Below are 26,628 nucleotides of genomic sequence, written 5' to 3'. Positions count from 1 at the left end.
ACGCCTTTTTACATGGCGACTTAGACGAGGAAGTCTATATGCGATTTCCGCCGGGGCTTTCTCCACCTTCTCAATCACATGTTTGCCGATTGCGCAAATCCCTTTATGGGCTCAAACAGGCTTTGCCCCAATGGTATTCGAAGTTGTCATCAGCACTGGGTACACGAGGCTTCAGTCCCTCTTTGAACGACTACTCCCTTTTCCACAAATCATCTCCAGATTCTGTCACTATCCTTGCAGTATACGTTGACGACATTCTTCTCACTGGCAACAATCAACAGGAAATTAGTGATCTAAAGTGTTTTCTTGATGATGAGTTTCGCATAAAAGATTTGGGTATTGCAAGTTATTTTTTGGGTATGGAAATTGTACCTCTTCCAGATGGAATGATCGTGACACAAAGAAAATTTGCCATGGACTTGCTTAAGGAATACCCAGATCTTCCTTCCCGCCTTGCTTCTACTCCTATGGATCCCATTGTCAAAATCTCCATTGATTCCGGTGAACCTTTACCAGATCCAACTGTATATCGGCGTCTACTGGGTCAGCTTAATTTCCTTACACATGCTCGTCCTGACCTTGCCTTCGCCGTTCAATCTCTCAGCCAATACATGCAACGACCTTGTTCTGGACACCTTCAAGCAGCTCTTCACACTCTTCGATACTTGCGAAAAGATCCAAGTTTGGGTCTTTTTATGAACACTGACCCATCGCTTCAAGTTCTGGGTTTTTGTGACGCCGATTGGGCCTCGTGTCCCGATTCTCACCGTTCCGTCAGTGGGTATTACATCAGCCTTGGAAATTCTCCGGTGTCTTGGAAATCCAAGAAACAACCGGTGGTCTCTCTTTCTTCCGCTGAATCTGAGCATCGATCTATGCGACGACTCGTCGGAGAAGTCTCTTGGTTGGTTCGCCTTCTTTTAGATCTTGATGTTACTCCTTCCCTTCCAGTTTCCCTTCATTGTGATAACAGATCCGCCATCCACATAGCAAAAAATCCCGTTTTTCACGAACGAACCAAGCATATCGAGCTTGACTGCCATTTCGTTCGTGAAAAACTTCTTGGTGGCCTTATTTCCCTTTCTTTCATACCATCCTCCTCACAAATCGCTGATCTTTTCACCAAGGCTTTGGTTGGTCCTCTTCATAAACATTTCTTGAGCAAGTTGGGTATCCGATCAACGGACACCAACTTGAGGGGGGATGATAAAATGGCTGCTGTTGAACTGAACGAAGTAGACAAGAAGAAGATGGCTGCTGTTGAACTGAACGAAGTAGACAAGAAGAAGACAACACAACAAATGGATTTCAGATATACAAACTAAGTCTGGGCATTTCTCATTCACGTTTGGGCCAAAAACAACATCTGGGCTGTTTTTATCTTAAAGGCCCATTTTATCTTAAAGGCTCTCTCAGCAGCCCACAGTTCAAATATACACCACAGTTCACATACACTCTATCACACCCTACAAATTGCACTTGTATAGGACAAAAATTTGTTACACATTATTTTTTACATTCCTTGTAATATTGATAATTTACAGCATTAGTCCCTAGTTTAGCAATTATAAAATAACATAGCTTGTACACAGTTTAGACAGAGAAATATATTTTACAAGAGGAATTCCTAAATTTATCTCTTTTGCTCTTATTTTCTCTCAATTTTTTCACAATTCGAAAATTCAAGATTCTGGATTTGAATTGATGTTCTTAAATTGCATTGAATAATCTTTTTTCTCCTTTTTTTTTTTTGACTTTTTGCCCTCCTTTTTATGCCTGTTCTTTTAATATTTTTCTATTTATCCAATGGTAAGAATTAAAGTCAATAGTCTTACGTTCATATAATGTAAATACCCATACTGAACGGATTTATTCTATCCTAGCTAATTGATTCTATTCCTATTCTCAAGAATCTCAACTAATGGTCCCTGAACACTTCCATTTATTTAACTAATACTTATTGTGAAGTTTTCCGTACGTTAGGGGAGGGGGAGAACATGAAGTAAAAGATTAAATCACTGCATCATGGTTGCTTTTTCACTGATAAGAGCCATGTTGGCAAAGCTGCAAAGAACCTACGGGTATGTTCCTTTTATATTTTCAAATTATGGATATGTTTGATCTGACATGCTAAACAAAATTTTGTTTCTTTGTTGTTTATTTTTAAAGAGTTGCTTGTGCTTAACATTACTCCATTGAGTGGTGATTGAGTACTCAGACAGTTGGCAGGGTTATGAGAACATGTTAATTTTGGTTACATAAAAATGATATGCCAAGATCAGTCCCAAGAAACACTCAACATGTTATTTTTATCTTTTACAACACATCAAGACCAATAAAATCACAGTGTCATACTGCTATTTAAGGTATGATTGCTTAAACTTTAAGAATCGTTTCTATGTTTTTTTTTTTTAGTGTTGGTAACATAAAAGTTACAGAACAGGTGTTTAAGGTTGAAAAATCCACAAATCTAAGCTTTTCAAAGTCAGTAACAATTTCTTTAAGTGTATTCCTGATTTATGTTTATAGGAGCAAACAACAGGTAGAGGTAACAATTGAGGTACAAATAAATGGGATGTAACACGTAAGAGCAGAAGACAAGTTGCAACGAAGTCAAATTCAATAAACATGACAGTTGAAGCGACTAGGAGCATCAGAGTGAATAGTAGAAGGGATGAAGAAGGAAGCATAGAAAGATAGAAGAGTAGAGAAAACTGAGCAAATTCAGAAGATGATGATGACCAGTCTTATGATAAAATTATGACTCCTTCCATCCCAATTAGTTGTCATTTTTTGCCTCTTGAGAGTCAAATTATATAAATTTTGATCAATATTCTAAAATATATCTTTTCATCTTGACATGAAAAAAGTTCCAACTTGTAGTACTTTCTTATAGTGTTTTAACCTAAATTTTAATTGTAAAAGGTTTAATTGATATAATTCAAATTAGTTTGAAAGATTGATCAAATTAACTCTCGAGAAGCGAAATATAACAATTTGGGATGGCGAGAGTATTACAGTCAAATTGACTCTCCCCCAAAGTTCCTTTCTTCATTTATGTGCTATATTAAAGAACTTCAAAGACACACTCTTTAAATTCTCTTAATTACAGCTCCCTCCTTTCTCTTTTTTTTTTTTTTTTTGAAAACGTAATGGAAAGGGGATATATATTATAAATTGTGGTCTTTGGAACAGTAATGTGACATCTCTTGTGCCACAAAACGCGCTTATCAGTTTTTTTTTTTTTTAAAACCTTTTCCCCTTATTTTCCCTCTTCACTTAGTTTTTTTTACAAATGAAATAAATGCATCATTAATGTCTAATAATATTATACATTAAAATGCTTATAATTCTCATCTATTCGTCTCCCTAACTTCTACTCTTAATTTACATCCATAACTCCTCTGTGTTTCATTTTCGTAACTCCTAAAAATATTTAATGTATCAAAGATTGTAGTAAACAAATGAAATAAAGACATAGCATGGAAGCTCAAAAATCTTTTATTAAGAAATCACCATACATAGAGGATCAAGTACTCCTATAATAGAGAGGAAATTAAAACAAAAAATAAAGTTTTGCAACTTAATACATTAAATTTTAGTTTCAAAATATGACATTCACCACCTATCCATCTTAAATTTTTAGTTCTACTATCCAGACGAAAGGTCTGTGCTTAAAAAGATACAAAGAATTTCTATATTGAATATAGGAAAAGGATGGTTGAAGAAACTATTTCTCGGGGTGAGATAAGGATCTAATTTTCTTCTTTGCTGCTGACCCGGATATGAATGTTACCTACTCCCTTCAATAAAATAAGGAACTAGCTATCAATTTATAGAACTAATTTTTGTATACATATAATTTGGAAATTTGTGTAGCTAACGGGAAAACAATTTCATTTTAGATTTAATTACTATAAAATTAATTTTTATATGTATATAGAGTTAAAATTTAATAATTCATTAACTATTTTATAACCGCGCAAAGCTTGGAGAATTTCACTAGTTAAGTGAGAAAGCTCAGGAAACCATGTGTTATCGGAATATTTTACGGGATTCCACAATCCACTTGATTATCAATGTGCCAACTGCCAAGAGAAGACTTCCATAAGTATACATGCAGGACCCAAAAAATAAAAATAAAAAACTTCATGCGTATAATAAAGCCGTATGGGCAGATAGGAACTTCTTGCTAATACTAAAAGAAGAAGTGGGGATACCTTGATGTTTAGGTAAATGTAGGACTACATATATACCTAACTATTGTTGGAATCATTTAATTGAAAAAAGCGGCCCCTAACCCTAATTAACTGTGTGTTTCTCGTGAGTTTTAAGTTATAATTAGTACATAATGTAAAGTATTTTTTAAGATTATGAGGTCACTTAAAGGATACTCCATCCTATGTCGTTTTTTTAATTTTACAAGCCTCTTGAGAAATACTCCCTCCTTGAGAAATACTCCCTCCGGATCAAAAAGAATGTGCACTTAGCCTTTTGTTCTTGGGTTAAAAAGAGTGTCCACTTATTAAATCAAAAAAGAATTAATCTTATTTTTTCAGATTTGCCCCTATTAAGTATTATGTGATCAAATCTCAATACCTATTTATTTAGGGGCAATTTAGTCAAATTACTTATTTTTATCTAGAAGTTAGTATTTTCTTAAAGGGTGTGTGAATAACTAAATGGACACTCTTTTTTATCCGGAGGGAGTATTAGTTAGGAGGGGTATTTGACGTACTTTACCTTATTTATGTTAGAGTTATAATCTCTCCGTTAAATGATTACTCTATTTATGAGTCATCTCCATTAATGGCAAAATTCTACTAAGGGCAAAATGGAGAAAAAATAATTAATTATGACTTGAACTTCTAGAATGACATGCATATAATTTGAGACAACTATATTTTGTAACCGCATAATTTATTGGTAAGCATTCTTGAAATGTTATTATATCCATAATCTTGAAAATAAAATCATTCAACCAGCTTACGTGAAGTATAACAAATAAAGATTACAGAAATTATTTTACGCTAATAATGATATATATAACTTAAACTTATTATTTTACGCTAATGATGATATATATAACTTAAACTCATTGCTAAAACTAATATTAAAAGAGAGCACATGGCTTCAGCACATACGTACTGAATTCTTAACCACATAATTATTGCTAGAGATGGAGTGGCGGCATAGTAATTAAGCTGCGGTCCTTGACCAAAATATCCAAATATATAAAGCTTCTTTAATTTGTTTACTTTATAGCTAATTGTAGATCTTGTAACAATATGATGCATAAAATGTCACTAGAAGAAAAAAATATTTGGCAATAAAATAAATTTTGTTGCCGATTGATTATTGTTGCAAAGAGTACTTTTGACAATAAAAAATAAAATAAAATTGTCGCATAGACTTTTCCCAACGACTGTTATTGCAACAACGCGCAACAACTTTTTTTGTTGTTGCCAAAAGTACTTTTTGCAATAATAATCAATATTATGACAACAAAAAAGTTCCTTTGTCAATAATAAAACTAAGTTATTGCCAAATATTAAATTTTTTATTGTCATTTCTATACTTTCTTGTAGTGTGTTATCAAAATATTCTCTATGTGTTTTTTCTAATTAGAAAAAAAAAAATACTGTTGGGTCCAATTGAAAAGAAAAAAGAAATAAAACAGGCTTGATACTTTAAGACCGATCTCGTTAAGCAATCGGGAAACAAGTAAAAGAAAAGGTCGTTGGTTTATAAAGTAAACACGTAAATGGGGTCTCTTTTAGATTGTAGATAATTGTACTCCCTTAGAACAAAATATCTAAATTAAAATTACTAATAAAGGATTTCCGTTTTATCTGTTCCAACATTTTGAATGAAGAAAGAAAAATAAATAGCAAATTAAGGAATAAATACAGTTTCTTACTACATATAAGAAGTAAATTAAAGTGGCAGTTGTGCCGGCGAATCATTAAATTGGCGGTACTATAGAAAACATTTTTCTACAAAACAAAAGGTCTATAATAAAGTTTCCTAAACTGTTTGGCACACTACCGACTTCACCATCAATTACGTACTAATTAATCCTTTATCCCCGCCAGTTTCCTACCTACTTGTAACAGATTTTAATTTTTTCTCTACCTATATATGAAGATGTAGAAACTGATGGAAACTGAAAACTTTTCGGGATATATTATACTCCTATTATTATGTAAGCGTATCAACTTGTTTTCTTTCTATTTTCGTTCTAACTTCACTTACCTCCTTAAGTGATAACGTACACTAGTGCATTTTAATATATAGTTGCTGGTTAGCTAGTTTGTAAGTTGTAACAGTACGTACATATGATTGTCCCATGCACCCCCGATGTAAGTTGTAACAGTACGTACATATGATTGTCCCATGCACCCCCGAAGGCATATAAGATTTAGCCATATCAGTCGTCTCATTCCTCTTCAAATTAATTCAGTTACAATGTATTCTATTTTGTAGAAGATATCGCTATCGGCCACCTATATATGGAGTTGCAGGATATCAGAATTGGAAAGCAGGAAGAAGAATTGAATAGCGTGAAGAGTAATGGAGGAGTTTTTTTGACATGGAATGACTTGTGGGTGACTGTTTCCACTAGTAAAAATGGCAGCAAAAACATACTTGAAGGAGTCACTGGCTATGCTCGCCCTAGTGAGCTCTTGGCTGTAATGGGTCCTTCTGGCTCTGGCAAATCTACACTTCTCGACGCATTAGCTGGTATATTCTTGTATTCAACTATTGTATACACTGGAGTATGTCAAACGATGCATATATATGAAGTAGTTATGCAGTACTTATCTTGCATGAGGCTAAAACAACAAATGTGATTTCCGATTTTATATGACTCACCTTTGATCAGGGCAACTGGATTTCAGCACAAGGCAGAGTGGGGATATTCTGATCAATGGTCACAAACAGAAACTTTCTTATGGAACTTCTGTAAGAAAATCTGCATATCTGAATACTGCATGGCTTGATGCATCACTACATTTATTTAGTTTTTTCGTTTCTGTTTCGCAGTGGTAACACCTTTTTTTACTAGTTTTTGAATTTCAAACTCTCTATTCCAAGTTGAGTTGAGATAATTGAAAAAACTATAGGAAAAAAAAAGGTCGATTTGCAAATAATATGTATGTCCAAAAGCCTACTAAAATATTATTAGTATTTAAATATTGTCTTAGCAAATTTCAACTTCCCTCCAAAACGTTTCTTAGATTCTTCTTGTACTTATTAGATTTGACATACGGAGTATATCTTGTTATAAGGCCTTTTCAAAGTACCAATGTGGGCTAAAAGACTTTTCGGAACTCGACTAATACTATTAACAAGCTAATAAAAACACATGCTAATGTTCAGGCATATGTGACTCAAGATGAAACTCTGATAGCAACACTAACCGTTAAAGAAGCTGTTTACTACTCTGCACAACTCCAACTGCCAGATTCCATGACAAAATCAGAGAAAATTCAAATAGCAGAACAAACTATAAAGGATATGGGGCTGCAAGATGCAATGAACACAAGAATTGGAGGATTTGGCAATAAAGGAATTAGCGGAGGAGAAAAGAGGAGACTTAGTATTTGTATTGAAATTCTAACGAGACCCAAACTTCTTTTCCTTGATGAACCAACCAGTGGCCTTGACAGTGCTGCATCTTATTATGTGATGAGCGGAATTTCACGCCAAAGATTGGGAAGAACCATTATCACATCTATTCATCAGCCTAGTGCTGAAGTTTTCAATCTCTTTCACAGTTTATGCATCTTGTCTTCGGGAAGAACCGTGTATTTTGGACCTGCTAGTGCAGCAATTGAGGTAACTGCATAGACGAATTGCTAAATCATTAACTTGTCAAGCAGTATACTCAATGGCATACGCATAATTTTCAGTAAATGGTGTCCTTATGTAGCTTTATTAGAAATAATACTACCTAATTCATCATTGGAGCTAAAATAGATTATTATACAATTGTGATTAAACATGAATGTAGCTTTGGTCGATTAGTTTACTTGTCTCAATCCACCAACATATAAAAGTATATGTAAAAACTTCATTAGTTAGCTCTGTTTTTAATCTCTGCTTTTGGTATTGTAGTTTTTCGGGACAAATGGTTTCCCTTGCCCACTTCTTCAGAATCCGTCTGACCATTTTCTTAAAACAATAAATAAGGATTTTGATGTGGTAAGTAAATAGTATCCATACTCTTTACTTTTTCTTAGAGGGGCCAAATTAAGTTTGCATTTTACTCAATGTAATTTTGCCTTGTTAATAGGATATTGAACATGGTTCAGCTGGAAGAAAGCCGACGGAAGAAGTGGTAGATTTTCTCATAAATTCATATAAATCATCCGAGGAATACCATAAAGTTAAGATCGAGGTTGCAGAAATATGTCAACAGGTAAGGAAAAACTCCCAAAAAGGAAACGAAGGAAGAGCGGTTGTTTGCATGCAGAAACAGAGCTGGGATTTTAAATTTATGGGTTCTGAATTTTAAGAAAGACAATCTAATTAGTGGATTGTGGATACATATTAAGTGAATTTTTAACACAAATATAAAATGTCAAAACTACTAGTTCTGTTCTGTTCTGTCGAACCTGTTAGCAGAATTATAACTCCGTCCCCGTCTGCGGGATGATGAAAAGGGATCATTCTAACAAATACCATTATATATTTTCAGGGTGGTGAAATATTGGAAAAAAGAAGTCATTCCAACTTCACAACACAGAGCCTGGTTTTGACAAGGAGGTCATCCGTGAACATGTTCCGCGATCTTGGCTATTACTGGATGAGATCCGTGTCTTATGTCATCCTTGCTTTGGGTCTTGGTTATATCTACTATAATGTCGACTTAAGCTATCGTTCAATTGAGGTATAAACAATAGCAAGTGGAAGAAATTTTGGTATGGCCACGCAATTTGATCATAACGCAATTTTGAATATTAACTTTTCAGGAAAGAGGTCTAATGGTGGCTTTCGTTGTTTCATTTATGACATTCATGACAGTTGGTGGATTCCCTTCATTTGTCGAGGACATGAAGGTATAAATCATTATTTCATCATCACAACTAACTAATTCTCTGTTTAATCGTTCATCACACCTAATTGATTCGAGAAAATGCAGGTGTTCCAAAAAGAAAACTTGAACGGGCACTATGGTTGTTGTGCTTTTGTCATTGGCAACACTTTTTCTTCCATGCCGTACTTGTTATTGATTTCATTGGTTCCAGGCGCCATCGCCTATTTTCTCACTGGATTTCAAAATGGATTTGAGCATTTCATCTACTTTGCTCTGGTCCTCTTCACCGGTATGATGATAGTCGAGAGCCTAATGATGAACGTTGCAGCTATCGTGCCTAATTTCCTTATGGGCATTGTGGTAGGCGCAGGAATACAAGGATTAATGATATTAAGCGGCAGCTTTTTCCAGATACCTAATGAGTTGCCTAAAATACTCTGGAAGTACCCATTATACTACATTTCGTTTCATAGGTATGCTTACCAAGGCATGTTTAAGAATGAATTTGAAGGGCTACAATTTACAGATTACGTCAACGGAAACAATCATACAATTAGCGGAGAGCACGTATTGAGAGATAGATGGCAAGTAGAAATGGCGTACTCAAAATGGGTAGATCTTGCCATTCTTGTAGGTACATTAATTTTGTATCGCCTGGTATTCTTCCTGATCGTCAAGACGAATGAAAAAGTTGTGCATGCAAGAAAAACATCCGCATCAGTTTTGTCAAAAAGTAGTAGGCAAATTGTGGCGAAGTCCCTACCTGCCTCGCCTCTCCATGGACTCACTTCATCTGATTGAATTAGAAGTTGTTTAGTTCTTCGTGATTGAACACTGTTTGGATCGTCGTTTCATTTTTATAATGTACCATTTTGTACTGTATTACTATATTTTGTTGTATACATCTCTTCGTGGACTCTCTTTATTGTACGTATAATAACGTAAAGATGCAAATAACGGGGTTCATATTAAATATGATTGTGTTCCTCGTAGTGCAAAACTATATAGTAAAAGTAACATATGTAGTATAACACTTCCTCTGAACTCATCAATTATCTCAACTGTAATGCCCCAACACTCAAGTTTGTTGTTCTACTGATTATAAACTTATTAAGGTGATTTGTTACATGGAAATTTTGTTTTCAGGGTGACATGGTAAGGGAAAGTTCAAAAAGTAATACTAGTAATACCTTTTTATATTTGTTACTCTTTAATTTTATATTTCTTAATTAATAAATATTCTTGTTGTTCTAAGATGCCATCACGCATTCAAACCTGCAAGCCCTAATTAAGTGTACTTTTGATATGCGCCTAAGTATTCTTTTATTCTTAAGTTCTTAAATTTTATATTCAGCTAATTATTATAATGTAAAATGGAATAAGGGATTATGACTTACTAAAACTAACACTCTCTTTGTCCCAATTTAAGCGTCTTATTTTTCTTTTTGTCTGTCCCAAAATGAGTATTTTCTTTCTATATTTAGTAAGTTATCAAATTCCAACATTTTATATCACAAGTTTAAGATCACAAAATTTAAACGACTAAACACATTTAATTTAAGACTACAAAATTCGAAATAATCCTTTCTTTTTTAAATTTAATGCTCAATCCAACTAAAACACTTAAATTAAAACCGAATAATCTATATCTATTTATATCTATCTATCTATATCTATACTATATTAAAAGCATGAAACCCCTAACCTAAAAGTTAAATTACGTAAATACCCTTCCATTATCTAAATACCCTCTTATAAAAAAGTTTAAAAAAAAAAAAAAAAACCCGTACAAAATACTCTTGATTAGCCACGCTTCATATTCTTCACTAATAGTCACACCTCTTAACAAAAAGCTAACACCGATAAAGAATTCTCAATCAGCCATCCTTCATATCTTAAACAGTTCACATGATTGTTATTCCAACCGTGTCAAACAAGTAGGGGTGGGCGTTCGGTTTTTCGGTTCGGTTTTATCAAACTTCGGTTTGGCTATTTCGGGTTCGGTTTTTTGAAGGTGGACACCTAATCAAACTAGTTCGGTTCGGTTCTTTCGATTTTGATTTTTTAAAGTTCGGTTCGATTCGGTTTCAGTTTTTTCAATTCATTTTTTTTAATATAATATTATAAGCGATTCCATTGACACTAATTCATATTCTCAAAAGCAATAAAACATAAAACTGATAAATTGAAATAAAAATCAAACAAACAGGATACACAAGAACAGAAAAATATAATCATGACATAGGATTACTAGGTGTTATATACATACCGTAAGAATAATTAAGAAAACACATAAAGGACATACATTAATCCTAAAGAGACATCCTAGTTACCTTTCTTTGTTAAGGATATTTGATTTTTTCAATTGAAGTGAAAAATTATGGATACAAATGCAAAAGAGAACTTATTACAATTGAGTTTTTTTTTTTGCTTTAAACTTAATGGGCTTGGACTATTTTAATTTTTTTGGGTAATGTATTAAATTTCGGTGCGCGTTCGGTTTTTCGGTTAGGTTTTATCAAACTTCGGTTCGGCTATTTCGGTTTCGGTTTTTTGACGATGGACACCAAACACCGAACCAAACTAGTTCGGTTCGGTTCGGTTCGGTTTGTTGAAGTTTCGTTTCGTTCCGGTTCGATTTTTCGGTTTTCGGTATTTATGCCCAGCCCCCAAACAAACATGCAAATTCTCCTTTATATGTGTTCTCACAAAATCTTTTTGTGATTGTAGGTGTCAAGAGATAGCTTTTTTGCGGTGAATCTTTTTCACTTTTCGCTCGGTGAATCTATTGATTTTTTTTCCCCCGCAGATTACTAATTTCAGGCAGATGATATAATGTGGAGTCATCATAAGAATCGATGCAACGGACGGAGAACCAAAGGAGGTATATGTGTTCCTCTTACTCATGAAAATTCGCATTAATAATGCAAACGATGAAAATGTTGACGACCCTCCTTAAATATTTGTTATCACACTTGGTCACGATAGGCGGGTATTTTAATTGCTCTGTCCTTTTTATGTCCTTGAGAAGTTTGTATTTTCTACTACTCATATAGAGCCCGTTTGGATTGACTTATAAGTTGCTTAAAAATTGCTTATAAGCTGTTTTCAGCTTTTTTGAGTGTTTGGCTGGCCAGCTTAAAGTCATTTTGTGCTTAAAATAAACTCAAAAAAATAATTGGGCTCATTTAACTTAACTTATCTAAAGCAGCTTATAAGTTGTTTTCAGCTTATAAGTCAAAAAAAATAAGTTAGACTACCCCAACTTATTTTTTTTAGCTTATAAGCTGCAAACAGCTTATAGGCATAAGCCCATCCAAACAGGCTCATACTCTGATCATACCCAATACGCGTGAGTCATTCAGTTTTCTTTTCATTCACTAAATTTCACGACTGTCGCCTGTTATATGAAGTATTGGATATGAGCAGTAGAAGCTTCAAGTTAATTAACCGCAATGTTCATTAATGTTCAAGATTGTGATTTAATTGTAGATTTTTTTACTTAATTATGTTTTGTATATTAGTAAACATGCTTTGTGATTTCGGTTTTGTTAAAACACGATTCGAACCAGACCGATTAAATAAAATGATATCTGTTTGAGTTTGGTTTGGTTTGGTTGTAAATTTTTAAAAACTATTAAACATTTTATTTGATTTGGTTTTATCTAAAACAAACCGGAGAAAAAATCGAACCAAACCGATAAATTCTATATACAAATTTTTATAATTGTATATATACAATATAGCAACTTTTATAAATAGTTTCAAATACTCTGTATAATTTTTCATCAAAATTTTATTTATCTCTAATAGGCTAACGAACTTTACACCTTAATTAAGCTCATTTCTTAAAAAGAAAGCCATGAATCCAAACCCATATATTCAAGGAAACAACTATAAGATTTACTTAAAATTCTTTTATATTTCTTATAAACTTTATTTACTTGATTAAAACTTATAAATGTTAAGAATTTTCTCCGTAATCAAAGAAAACTATAGCCACCACAATAGAATAGCAATAGCAAATTATAAGTTGGAAAATGATGAAAAATTCTTTCCTAATTATAGGAAAGAATCAAAGAGAAAAGTACCATTAAATTTCTTAAAAAATCGAACCAAACCGATGGTTGTGTATAATATTTGGTTTGGGTGGTTTGGTTTAATAATTTATAAACTGACTAAGTTAATTTGATTTTGATTTTAACAAATAACCGATCCAAATCTAACCATGACCACCCATCAAAATAGAAAGAAGTCGTGCAAAATTATATCCACACCAATTTTACTTCAAGTGACATATTATAATTTCCTAGCTATCAAAAAGCTAATGAAGCAGTGTTTAAATGATGAAATTTGGAGAATGAATTGATACTATTAACGTAAATTAAAAAAAAAAAATAGTTCCTAACAATTTTTTCTCAACTCATAGTAATTAGCAAGAGTGTACACTTCAAAGTTGATAAATTTTAATTTTATGCAAAATGAGTCAATAATCTATCGTAAATTAGAAGTACCAAGTAGCGTCACACATATACGATGATATTCACAGTGATCATCCACATAAACTTGTAATTTATTCATCCATGTATAGTTATTTATTCAAAGCTTTTATTTGCAGTATACTGGTATTATTTTTCAAAATATGTACTGCATCTAAACCAGTAAGACAAAATACAGGGAACTATAAGTAAGGTAAAGTGATAGTTTATGTTCAGTTCTAACCAAATTCAGGTACGTGGCATCTTTGTTCCCTGAACCACAATTCTATTCTCTTTGTATCCCACCAATATGGCTCTAACAGCCACCACCAGCGGCGGCAGAAGTGGTGGCTCAGCCCTCGCAAATTCTTGCCTTCAATCCCCAAAGCCTTCACCTTTATTACATAAACCCATTTTCATCACCACAACCCCATCAAACTCCAAAATCAAACCAAGAATCAAACCCATCTCAGCCGTTCAATCTCCACCTTCATCCACAACAAAAACAGCTCAAAACCCTGAGGGAAAAAAATGGAGTCTTGAAAGCTGGAAATCAAAACCAGCTTTTCAACTCCCTGAATACCCTGATAAGGTAGAGCTGGAAAAGGTTCTTGAAACTCTTTCAACATATCCTCCAATTGTATTTGCTGGGGAAGCTAGGAATCTTGAAGAGAAATTGGGTGAAGCTGCTCTTGGCAATGCTTTCTTGTTGCAAGGAGGTGATTGTGCTGAGAGTTTTAAGGAATTTAGTGCTAATAATATTAGGGATACTTTTAGAGTTATCTTGCAGATGGGTGTTGTGCTTATGTTTGGTGGTCAAATGCCTGTCATCAAGGTACTTTTCTCAACTTTTTCATTCCTCTTTGAGTTAATTCATTTTTTTTTAGGCAGGCTTACGCGTAAGCTGACGGTTGTGAAAATATAATACTAGTAGTAATTATGATGCATAGATTCTTTTATTGTTTTTGTTATATTCTTAAAGACTACATAAATAGGTGCAAAAGTCACAACTTTTATGGATGATACTATTTAAAAAAGGTGTAGAAAAATTGTTGTTAAAGAAGCATGTCTGGCTCTCCAAATAGTAATTGTGCAATATAAAATGGAACAGAGAATAACAATTTTGCAAAGAAAGATGATTAGGACGTAGGGGATCAAAGTTGGGTTGCCTACTATTTTCAACATGGTAAATAGTCACAATGTTATAGACTATGAAAGGAGCCTAGGGATGATCAGTGATCACTGGCCTACTCTAGGATAGAACCCCTTAGAAGAAGGTGCAATGATCGGGAACTGGAAGAAATAGGTAACTTTTTGCATATGATAGAAAGCTTCCAAGTATAACAGTCAACTCCACATTGGATACTGTGAAAGGAACATAGGGATGGCCTTCTCTCAGTGAAGTCTCGATATAAATTTTCGTCCCAAAATAGACAAGAACAAGTATGGCCATGGAAACTGATATGGAGAAACAAGCACTTTACATAGGAGTATGTTTTCATGGCTAGTGGCTTGCTTGACCCGACACAATCTCCAAAAAAAGAGGTGTAACTATTTGCAACTGATCTATAATATGTGAAGGCGATTATGAAGACGTGGAACACTTATTCATTGCAGATTCACAGACCAGATTTGTTACCTGTTCAGAAATTTGCTTGAAATTAAATGGTGCATGCCATAATCTCCTAAAGACCTGCTACCTTGTTGGAATAGAAGAGCACTAAAATAGGCAGCTAAAAGCTACACCAACGGCTATATGGTGGACTGTGTGGAAGGAATGAAACTAGAGATACGATAAAGAAATGGACCTTAGACCTAACTCTATCCCAAACGCTACCTCAAGAGGTTAGGTTTACTCAAGACCATTAGGAGACCAAATCCTACCCTATATGAGCAACCCCCCACCCCCCACCCCCCCAAAAAAAAAAAAAAAAAAACCTGGACATCTTAAGAGTGAAGATATAAGATGGGGCCCAACATTGGTAAATTATGAGAATTGAGATGGCTCTGGATCTGATACCATCATAAAGAATGGACTTTAGACCTAACTCAATCCCAAAAGCTAAATCAAGAGGTGAGGATTGCCCAAGACCATATAAAGAGACCGAATATCTATGACTCACCCGACTTGGGAACTCAACAAGGTCCAAAAGGAAAAGATTTTTAACCTAAAGCACAGAGGTTTAGTTCTCTTAGCCTTTTGGTGTAAAAATGAAATTGTTGAAGAAGTAGATAGGATGGCTAATTTCCTTAGTTCATTTCACACAGTGATTTTAGCATTTTGCTAATTGCTGTGCTTCTCATCAGTGCTATCCTTTGATAAAACTTTCATTGCATTTCAAAAGAAAAGGAGAGTAACAATTTTGGGGGTTTGCATGATCATCATGGTATACGGGGTTTTATCCCATAGGAAGTTTTTATCTGTGATATATACAATTTTACAGAACTTGGTCTTCAGCTGTTCGTGCCTTTCAGGTGGTTTAGTTGGTACAGGAAAATATTGTATGTTTTTACTCTAATTAACACTAAAATGATTTAATTTGACCTTGATTATAGCATCTGTTAAGTTATATCTTTATTCTTTTTATTGCTCTGTGACAGCTTTAGATGGTTGGGCTAATAGACAGAAACAGATGACGATGCACTTGAAAGAAGTCAAATGATGGTTGTTGCTTTGTGGTGAAAATGATAGTCCAAACTTATTCTTCTTTGCTGCTTAGGCAAAGCAAATTGGAGTTTACTTTAGTCTACTGCTTAGTTCTTGGGTTCCAATTACAAATAAGAAATTCAGTAGTTTGACTAGTAATTATCCGAAATTCACATGCATGTCCAGCAGATGAATCAGCTACTGCATCTCAAAGTTTAAATCAGGAGATATGAATTCCATTTTAGCAGTTTCTGCGGTTATGTCAAAGACAATTTTACTTTTGATTGTTGAATGATTCTGTAAACAGTGGTCCAAGATTTGGTTATTTATACTTGTACTTTACTGGTTAGGTGGGTAGAATGGCAGGTCAATTTGCCAAGCCAAGATCTGATCCATTTGAAGAAAAGGATGGCGTGAAGCTGCCAAGCTACAGGGGAGACAATGTGAATGGTGATGCTTTTGATGAGAACTCAAGAATTCCTGACCCCCATAGGATGATTAGGGCTTATACTCAGTCAGTAGCTACGTTAAACCTCCTCAGGGCATTTGCTACTGGAGGATATGCTGCCATGCAGAGGGTTAACCAGTGGAATCTCGACTTTACTGATCACAGCGAGCAAGGTGACAGGTAGCCTTCTGCCATGTTAGTTGTTTTACTTATCAAAAGAAATTATTAGTTTATTCTTGCTTATCAAAAGAAAGGTTGTGTTTGGTATGGAGGAAAGAAAAAAATCACGAAAAATGTTTTCCTAGAAAATATTTTCTTGGAAAATAAGTGAGTTTCTTACTTATTATCTAGTGTTTGGTATGTAACTAAAACAAATATTGTCCCAAGTGCATTTATATGTAATCTAGGAAAAACGACGGGGGTGGGATGGGGTGGGGTGGGGTGCCAGGAAGTGGGATGGTCAAGGGGTGGGGGTTGGGGGTTGGGGGCAAGAGAAGACAATGAGCTTGGAAGGCCACTTATGGGACTTGTTTTCCCTGCTTTTTTTGAAGGAACTTAATTTCCTGGAGAAAATGTTTTTCAAAATATTTTGACCAACCAAACATGGGAAAATTGGAAAACTTTCACACCAAACACACCCCAAATGTTTGTCTAATTTTGGCTTCATAGTCATGTTGGTTTTTCTATTATAACTTATATGACTAACAATTTTGTGAGCAATATGTTTCCTGAAGGTACCGTGAACTGGCCCACCGGGTTGACGAAGCAATGGGCTTCATGAGTGCTGCTGGGCTTACAGTTGACCATCCAATCATGACTACAACAGACTTCTGGACATCACATGAGTGCCTTCTCTTGCCTTATGAACAAGCACTTACAAGAGAGGATTCAACGTCTGGCCTTTATTATGACTGCTCTGCTCATATGATTTGGGTTGGGGAACGAACGAGGCAATTGGATGGTGCTCATGTTGAGTTTGTGAGAGGAATTGCCAATCCACTCGGTATCAAGGTATTCCACACTTCTTTTACTGCACTTTGATTTCCTAAGAACTAAGAAGAAAGGAGTGGTAAATATGCTAATTATGAATAAACCTAAGACTGTCATCTGCATGTGAAATCAAAGATGCAGATTGTAAATTATAAGACATGCCTTAGAGATGCATTTGACTCTGTCTGGACCTTCATCCATTCTTTGACCATCCACATTCTGAGATTCAACTTTTAACTTGTGATTAGCAGCAAAAAGTTTATAGCGTTCGAAAATTGGTTAGCAAAAAAAGAAAACAAAGACTAGGAACCAATATTTTCTGAAGTTTTAGGTCCAAGGAAGTAATCCTTCTATCTTGTTTTATACGAAGTGTCTTGAGTAGAGATGGAGTTTAAGACATTAATTTAACTTATATATTGTATAAGAGGTATTGGTAAGCTAAATTTGACTAGAAAACATCATATCAAAGTCTAAAATTAGAATAATACATGAACTTGAATTCTTGAAATTTTATCAATGATATTATTAGATGAATGGTGTCAAACATTTGAGATGTCCGAAAAAGTAAACTGAGTGATATAAATTGGGATGGGGAATGTAAATACTGACCCGAGTTAAAACGTCATTTGCAATGTACTTTATAGTATCCACCTTCTTTTTTTTTTTTTTTTGCCAAAAACAGAAGATAGTATCCACCTTTTAAGCTTTCCTTAGTTTCCACGATTTTATGGACATACATGCTACATAAGCCACCTTTGTTTCAACAATGCAGGTGAGTGACAAAATGGATCCAGATGAACTAGTCAAGCTTATTGACATTCTTAACCCTCAAAATAGACCGGGAAGAATTACAGTGATCACCAGGATGGGAGCTGATAACATGAGAGTAAAGCTTCCTCATCTGATCAGGGCTGTTCGCGGAGCAGGTCAAATTGTCACTTGGGTCAGTGATCCTATGCATGGAAATACCACTAAAGCCCCTTGTGGACTCAAAACGCGTTCATTTGACTCTATCCGGGTATGACTATTCGACTTATTATATATCCTTGCATAAAAACTTGCTTTATGTTCTCACGGTAGGTCAATTCTGCTGTATTTTCTCGAAAAGGTTTATCCGCCACCCCTGGCAATATAAGTAAAAGTATTTTGAAACTCATTCAGTGTCCAGGACACTATAGGGGAAGATTGAGTGACATTATTTTGATGGTCGCATGCTATCATATCTACATTTCGAGCAAGAAATTAAGTGATCATAAGATCTAACAAACACTTACTAATTAGGAAAAATTTGGTGACCTTATGCTGTTTATACCTATTGAGTAGATACTTAAACTATGTAACTCCACGCTAAGGTAATTTATTTCATTAATTAAGGTCTCTTGATGCATGCTTGTTTCTACACATTTAACAATCAGGTTTGACTTCTTGTCCTTCTCAATGCTGTTTTTTTCCTTCCCTTTCCCCCAGCTAAGTCTCACTTATGCTATCCTAGTGAAATTCTTTTCACCTTAGCTGATATTGCAATTGCATATATCTCTGTAGAATGAGGTAAGAGCATTCTTTGATGTACACGATCAAGAAGGGAGCTATCCAGGTGGTGTGCATCTGGAGATGACGGGTCAGAATGTAACAGAGTGCATTGGAGGCTCTCGGACAATTACTTACAATGATCTGAGCTCGCGCTACCATACTCATTGTGACCCAAGGCTTAATGCTTCCCAAGCACTTGAACTTGCCTTTATTATCGCCGAGCGCCTCAGGAAAAGAAGGCTGGGACCTAAGTTAAGGTTCTAGAAATCATCTCAGTACTTTTGGCAGTGTCTGTGTGAAGGGATACTCCTAGTATGGCAAGATCCAATTATAGTAATATGACACTTACAGTATCCAGTTGTGCACGGGCTGTTAGTATATATGTTGATAGGACCTCTCTATGCTTAAGTTTGTATGTATAACATCATCTGTGAGGCAACTTCTTCGTAAGTGAAGCGAGCAAAGGTACTTTGTTTGGTTTGACTAAGGGGTCTCTTTGTTTTTTTCCTCTCTATTTTGGTTGAAGAAGCGACTACTTCTGTCATAGTCGATTTATAGCTTATTTGGCTAAGCTTTTAAAATCAGCTTATTTTGAGAAGTACTTTTCAAAAAAGTACTTTTAGTGAGAAGCAGTTTGTGTTGGGCCAATTAATTTAAAAATCACTTTTGTGCAGCGATTAGTGTTTGATTAAGCTTTTAAAAAGTGATTTTAAGTGTATTTTTTTTAAAAAGTGCTTTTGGGGAAAAAAAAAATTTAGCTTCTGAAAAACTACTTCTGCTATTCCCTAAAAGCACTTATTTTCTCCTAAAAGCACGGCTAAACACATCACTTTTTGTTCTGATAAGCACTTTTTGAGAAAATTAAGCTTGGCCAAACAGGCTATTAAACTCACAAAAAAATACTTTTTTTTTTGGTTTTCAACTCAATGTTTGATGTAGGGCTTGACTAATCCCTATCGCGCTGTAAAGTCCCACTTTAGGGGTACCTACCAAAGGTGATTCCATTTTCAGTCTTGAACTCGAGATATGTGGTTAAGTATTCAATCTGTTTATTATGTTCATCTAACACTCCGACAAAGCATTTGCTAATTATTTTTTCTGGATTGTAGAAGAGAAGTTTAGGGAATATTCATAGCGACTTTGGAATGAGCTCTGATCCTTCACACAAACCCTACTTGTTTTCTTTTGTTTTAAAAGCAGTGTACGCCATTTCTCTAATTTTATTTGTTCAATAGGGGTGAGTCTTACTTTTGAGTAGGGTGGGCCTTTGGTTCTTCAGTTCGGTTTTATCAAACTTCGATTTGACTATTTTGGTTTCGGTTTTTTAAAAGTGGACATCGAACACCGAACCAAACTAGTTCGGTTCGGTTCTTTCGGTTTCGGTTTTTTGAAGTTTGGTTCGGTTCGGTTTCGGTTTTTTCAATTTGATTTTTTTGATATGATATTAGAAGCGATTCCATTTACACTAATTCATATTCTCAAAAACAACAAAACATAAAACTAACAAATTAAAATCAAAATCAAACAAACAGGAAACACAAGAACAGAAAATCATAATCATAATATAGGATTACTAGGTGTTATATATACATACGGTAAGAATAATTAAAAAAACACATAAATGACATACATTAATCCTAAAGACACATCCTAGTCACCTTTCTTTGTTAAGGATATTTGATTTTTTCAATTAAAGTGGAAAATTAGAGATACAAAGCAAAAGAGAGCTTATTACAATTGGGTTTTTTTTTTTTGCTTAAACTTAATGGGTCTGAACTATTTTAAATTATTTGGGTCATGTTTAAATTTCGATTCTTCAGTTCGGTTTCATCAAAGTTCGGTTCGACTATTTCGGTTTCGATTTTTTGAAGGTGAACATCAAACACCGAACTCAACTAGTTCGATTCGATTCTTTCGATTTCGCTTTCTTAAAATTCAGTTCGATTTGATCCAATTTTTTAATTTTCGATACTTATGGTCAGCCCTACTTCGGAGGTGTCTAACTGATCTACCCAAAAACATTAAAAATAATATTCTCTCAAGGATCGAGAGTCTTCTTTGGCTAAGATCTTTGGAAGAGATGGTGACCCCTCTAATAATTGCTATATTTTTTTTAATGCCATATACAGTACAGGAAGGGAAGGTTTCAACTTGAAACTAGTACAGAAGCCTTGCATCAACAACTTTCTGATATTTGGATGTAATAAAATTGTGGAAATATAAACTGTTGTTATCTAATACTCCTTCCATCCTATAATAAGTGTCACTTTAGTAAAAATTACGCATATTAAGAAATCAATAATGTCATATGAAGTTTACGTAATTATCTCTATATAATAAAAACAAATTATTTTTTCCTCTTGATTAAAGCATGGACAAGTAGTAAACCTTTTGATATTGGGAATCCAACAATATTAAGTTACTATGAGACTTTTTCAGTCATCATTTAGATGTTACTTTAACTTGTCGCTTTTTGTCTAAGGGTAGAATTGAAAAAAGCTAGTCAATTTATGTCTTGATTTTCTAAAGTGACACTTATTGTGGGATAAATATTTTTAGCTAAGATGACACTTATTATGGGACGGAGGAAGCAGTAACTGATATAGATTGTTTTTACTCTGTTTAAAAATATAAGAAAAAATACAATATCACCTTTGGTACATATTTGAGTCGAGTCTTTTGAAAACAATCTCTCTATCTCTACGAGATAGGAATAAGATTTGCGTACACTCTAGTCTCTTCATTCTTCACTTGTGAGAATATATTACATCGGGTATGGTGTTTTTGTGGGAAAATACATAACCCTCCCCCAACATATACTCGGATTAATTATGACGCACCCAACCTTTGCGGGCGACCTATTACCCCCCGAGACATATTTTTAGTGCATTATATTGGCCATTATTTGGTGAGCTGGACAAGGAGGTGGGAACACGAAGAAGGAGCGCGTGAGGGGTATATTAAGCTCGGCTAACCCATTAATCTTTTGCCACGTGGCACCCCCAACTGTTATAGTTTTTAATCCCCTAATTATATCTCCATAATTTGACCCATTTCATCATCACTTTGGCCCAATTTCAACACCATTGAAGGTAAAACCTTCAAGCCCTAATTTTTTCAGTTTTCCATCAACACATTCAACACAATGAGACAAAACTTTGAATTTAAACACAAATTTCTCAACGAAAATTTTAGATCTGGAATTATCCAGCTTCGTTGTAGATCTTCGCGCTCAAGCTTTAAGCTTCTACTGTGGTCGTTAATGGTGATATCCAGTTGATTTTTCCCCTACTGATTTCAGCTCCTAAATTTACTCTTTTGCTGCCACTGATCTTTCACACGTCATTAAGCATGAAAAATCAAGTCTTTAAATTGATTGAGGAAAAGAAAATTTTTAAATTTCTAATTTGTTAAATTCATTAAAAATCACAAAGTGGTGGGTTAGTCTGAAATTGTGGCGGCCATGGAAGGAGCTCCGGCGAAAATGGAGGAAATATGAAGAAGAAAATAAAAAGAGAAAGAGAAAGAAACAGTTAGGAAGAACAGAGGAAAGGGAGAAAGAGTGAGGAAGAACAGAGGAAAGGGAAAAAGAAAAACAGAAAAATAAAGAAAAGAACAAGAAAATAAATATTTTTTTAAAAAAATGTACACGTGTCAGGTGCATCTGACACTACACTGTCCAACACATATCTGGGTGTGACTTTTTAAAGGGTTATAAATTGCACTTTTAAAATGTTAAGGGGGGTTATAGATCGCCCGCAAAGGTTGGATGCGCCATAATTAATCCGAGTATATGTTGGGGAATTTTATATATTTTCCCTGTGTTTTTGTTGTACCTTTGGTACATATTATTCGTCCTTTTGCATTTTACACATTCCTTAAGAATAGGGACCCGCTAAAGAGAGAAAAGATTCAGCCTTAGTGCAGAATGAATCGCAATTGATTTATGAGAGATGTCAATTATTCTCTCCGTCTCAATTTATGTGATATAATTTAATTAAGTATGAAAATTAAAAAAAAATAAAAATTTTTAAAATTTTTTATCTGAAACAGATCATAAACATTTGTGTGGCTGTAAATCAATTCGTTAAGTTAAACGAACATTTTTAAGATAAATTATTTTGTAAATATAAAAATATATCATTTATTTTGAAACAGATTAAAAAATATATATATATATCATATGAGTTGAATAAAGGGAGTAAGTGATTTTTTAATAATTTAGCTCCACAATCTTATCTCTTAGACTAAATGGCACACGTGATCACTTAGAGACACTGTTGTCTTTACTGGCACGTGACCTGTGCTACTTGGGACTTGCAGCCTCTCACAAGAGCCTGAATGTAGACATCATCCGTTTCCGGCCAAATTACTACGGAGTACTGTATATAAGAGACGATCGAAGCACTTTTGCAGTGACTATAAAAGTTTTTAATAAAATGTCAAATTATTCATTTGATTACTTTTCGGTTCCAATCTTATTTTTAAAGTCAATTTTATTTTTTAGTTTTTATAGTATATTTTTTAAAAGTTGTCAAACTGCCTATTGTATTTTTCCTTATTTTTTGATTTCTTATTCGGTGCGCGGTATTCACACTAGAGCCCAATTAATCCATATTTGCATCACGTAGGGTCCATTAGGAGGAAGCGCTCCCCGTTGAGGATTTTTTCATACCCATGCTCGAACCCGAGACTCCTAGTTAAGGAAAGAACAGTCTCATCCGCTGTACTATATTTTTCTTGTTATTTTCTTCTATTTATCTTATCTATTAACCTAAGAAATAGTAATTTTTTCACTAGATTCTTGCTTCTTGTTGCTCTCTCGTTTTCTTCTTTTCATTTGTTAATTATTTTAGATTTTTACCTGCAGACATTTCTTTTACTTTATATTTGTATTATAAAATTTGAGAATTTCTGAAAATTCCTTTACTTACCTGTAAGCATTTCTTCTACTTTATATTTATACTTTAATGAGCTCATATGTGTTTAAAAAGATTTTTACTAAACTCATTTTTAGAGAGTTTTAAAAATTATTAATTGATGCCATATAGTGTTGAAAATGAAAGCAGTGTTATTAGTCAAGATCGGGTTATCTTTAAAATATCTTATTTGGTTAACTATAATTAATCTTTTAAACACAAAATAAGTTTGAAGTAGGGTGAAATTAGACTGTCGGCTACGGATTTGGTACCGCTTTCGCTCAAATTCTGTATTTGTCTTAAAAGTTCATTAAATATGAAGAGATTATTAATTTAGAACTAAATTACTTCAAACGCATGATTCAGAACTTATAAACTTTGAATTCTTGCTCCACATCTAATTTGAAGCAACTAATTTCATCAAAACAAAAGTTAAAATACTAAAGGAAAGTTTTGCTGTGAAAATAAACTTATTTGAAATTTAATTATTACTAACATAAGTTATTTCCTTAATTAAAATATCTACGATTATATCTTGAGTTTGGGCCCGGACTTAGCACGGGCCTAGTGAAACTAGTATGCGAGTATTTATATGGAATTTTTACTTGCCATGGCTACTCTTAAGACTTAATTATGGATAGTAACTACCTTTTTTAATATTTAAGTTTAGTAGCTATATTATTCAAAATTTACATTTCATAGCTACCTCACCTTTTTTAATTAAATGTGCTACCCCATAATCCCAAAGTTTTTGCCGTTTTAGCTTCATGCCCACCAAGTGTATTTTCAGTGTATACAGCCGTTTTCACACCTATTTTAAGTGTATACAACCGTTTTTTACTCAACAACGATTTTGTATTTCGCTGTATTTCGAAAACGTAAACGTGCCCAAACTCAACAGCGATTTTGTATTTCGTTGTGTTTTGTTGTATGTCGAAAACACGAACATAACCAGACTCAACAGCGATTTTTGTATTTCGTTGTATTTCGAAAACGCGAAAATGACCAAACTCAACAACGATTTTGTATTTCGCTTTATTTCGAAAACGCGAAAATGACCAGAAATACAACAAAAGCAGAGTTATGAATTGTAATTTTGCAACTTGTAGCTATAAATTGTTAGAACCTATTAAAATTTAGCTATATGTGTAAGTTTTACTATTTATATCGATCATTCACTTGGAGACATGTGGTATTCCCCATTAAACATATATTTGTTTAACCTTAAAACGGAGAACAATTAAATTTGTACGTGATGCCAAAGCTATGTGGCTAAATTCAATTCAAGATTAAATAGCGAGATATGTCAATAAAATGAACAGAGAAGCAGATCTAACCAATTGTTAAATACGTATGGCCTCGGGTATAGAAACCGAGGTCGATACCCTTTGGTTACAAGCTCTCACGAGGTATAATAAAAATAAACTTAAGAACAGATGGGAATTGATTTAATAAGATTCTTATGATTGTTGATGTAAACTATTTCTCTCCTTGTTATTGCCAACCCCCTTCATGAATGATAGCCTCCTCTTTATATAGTAGAGGAGTTTCAACCCTAGTACAATTCTAAATAAAGCAAGTAAATCTGGTGACAGCTGCATTGCTGAGATCAACGCCAAAATATCCGGTTGAGGAAGGATATTTCGGTCTCCCGCTGATGGCAGTCAATTGCCCTTCCTTCATCGCCTCATCCCAGCCCGAACTCGAAGCCTCGTTCCCGGTGAGACGGTCGTACCGTGATCGAACATATCCATAATAACAAGAAACCGAGCGTGCACGTATCCTTGGTTTTACCCGTATACAGATAGTCCCCCCCATTTCCCGAGGTCTAATTACTGACGGTGGGGAATGGACCCAAACAAACTGAGCAGCCGCCTCCAATTACCTGGGACGGGACCTTTAAGTCAAATCTCACTCTGCCCGATGCTAGGTCATTATTACCCAGTCGCCAAATCTTTTTGGGGAATCCTCCTTATATCAGAATCCTTGATACGCTACAAGATCTCTTAAATCTCTTTCTATATAAAGCCCCTGTCTTCTTTCTTTTCCCTGCATCTGCACTTCTTCAAACCTCACTTTGTTCCACCTCAAAACCTACTGATATTCCTGCATTGAGCCCATAATACTCTTCGGATCTTCAATCTTCTTGTTCCAGTGTGAGAATAGCTTTTGTTAAGGAAGACCTTCCACGATCATGGCTTACATACTGTTGCTGACTCAAGGTGAACATCAGCATTCGTTCATGCCATCGACTGGAGCCGCTGGCTCTGATACGCAATTAGAATCTATTGCTGCTGGTATTGTTCCGTTGGGTTTTATTTATACGAATGACTGCAAAGTCTACACCATCTTGACCCGGCGGAAGATTTCGAATCTTGTATCGGTGATAGCGCCATTACTACGGTCAGGCAATATTTCCATCTAGGCGCAGATGTCAACCTTCTCCCCGTTGGGAGGGTGTGAAAATAAATCATCACGTGGCCGGCTACTCGTTATCATACACGTATCCCTTTGCCATAGGGTTCACCTTTCCTGTTCATAGGATAATCGAGGACATCTGCCGTCGATATCGA

General features: G+C 34.6%; 2 protein-coding genes and 1 long non-coding RNA gene across 4 annotated transcripts; all 3 read left to right on the top strand.

The window, feature by feature from the left end:
- Positions 1–1,930: 1,930 nt before the first annotated feature.
- LOC132600181 (uncharacterized) lies at positions 1,931–3,493 on the top strand. Its single transcript, XR_009567152.1, has 3 exons — positions 1,931–2,081; positions 2,170–2,366; positions 2,530–3,493. It is a non-coding gene; the product is annotated as an uncharacterized LOC132600181 (long non-coding RNA).
- Positions 3,494–6,092: 2,599 nt separating this feature from the next.
- LOC132598807 (ABC transporter G family member 1-like) lies at positions 6,093–10,016 on the top strand. Of its 2 annotated transcripts, XM_060311905.1 has the most exons (9): positions 6,093–6,205; positions 6,487–6,744; positions 6,887–6,966; positions 7,384–7,842; positions 8,122–8,208; positions 8,300–8,425; positions 8,705–8,896; positions 8,979–9,065; positions 9,149–10,016. In XM_060311905.1, exons 2-9 carry the CDS (start codon positions 6,513–6,515, stop codon positions 9,842–9,844), a joined length of 1,959 nt encoding a protein of 652 aa, XP_060167888.1. In that variant the 5' UTR covers positions 6,093–6,205; positions 6,487–6,512; the 3' UTR covers positions 9,845–10,016. The 2 variants fall into 2 exon arrangements, with proteins under 2 accessions (XP_060167888.1, XP_060167889.1); XM_060311906.1 differs by lacking the exons at positions 6,093–6,205; positions 8,122–8,208 and having other exon boundaries at positions 6,243–6,744.
- Positions 10,017–13,676: 3,660 nt separating this feature from the next.
- LOC132598806 (phospho-2-dehydro-3-deoxyheptonate aldolase 2, chloroplastic) lies at positions 13,677–19,619 on the top strand. The gene is made up of 5 exons (XM_060311904.1): positions 13,677–14,356; positions 16,519–16,796; positions 17,351–17,627; positions 18,379–18,624; positions 19,149–19,619. Exons 1-5 carry the CDS (start codon positions 13,832–13,834, stop codon positions 19,398–19,400), a joined length of 1,578 nt encoding a protein of 525 aa, XP_060167887.1. The 5' UTR covers positions 13,677–13,831; the 3' UTR covers positions 19,401–19,619.
- Positions 19,620–26,628: the final 7,009 nt, after the last annotated feature.

The sequence above is a fragment of the Lycium barbarum genome, chromosome 6, assembly GCF_019175385.1.
Source record: "Lycium barbarum isolate Lr01 chromosome 6, ASM1917538v2, whole genome shotgun sequence".
Taxonomy (NCBI): domain Eukaryota; kingdom Viridiplantae; phylum Streptophyta; class Magnoliopsida; order Solanales; family Solanaceae; genus Lycium; species Lycium barbarum.
This window is presented reverse-complemented; position numbering and strand designations above follow the sequence as displayed.

Coding starts and splice junctions, on each gene's coding strand:
- LOC132598807 (XM_060311905.1), top strand. CDS start 6,513: ATGGAGTTGCAGGATATCAGAATTGGAAAGCAGGAAGAAGAATTGAAT. Junction 6,745..6,886: donor ACTTCTCGACGCATTAGCTG/GTATATTCTTGT, acceptor ACCTTTGATCAG/GGCAACTGGATTTCAGCACA. Junction 9,066..9,148: donor CATTTGTCGAGGACATGAAG/GTATAAATCATT, acceptor GAGAAAATGCAG/GTGTTCCAAAAAGAAAACTT.
- LOC132598806 (XM_060311904.1), top strand. CDS start 13,832: ATGGCTCTAACAGCCACCACCAGCGGCGGCAGAAGTGGTGGCTCAGCC. Junction 14,357..16,518: donor GTCAAATGCCTGTCATCAAG/GTACTTTTCTCA, acceptor TTTACTGGTTAG/GTGGGTAGAATGGCAGGTCA. Junction 17,628..18,378: donor CCAATCCACTCGGTATCAAG/GTATTCCACACT, acceptor TCAACAATGCAG/GTGAGTGACAAAATGGATCC.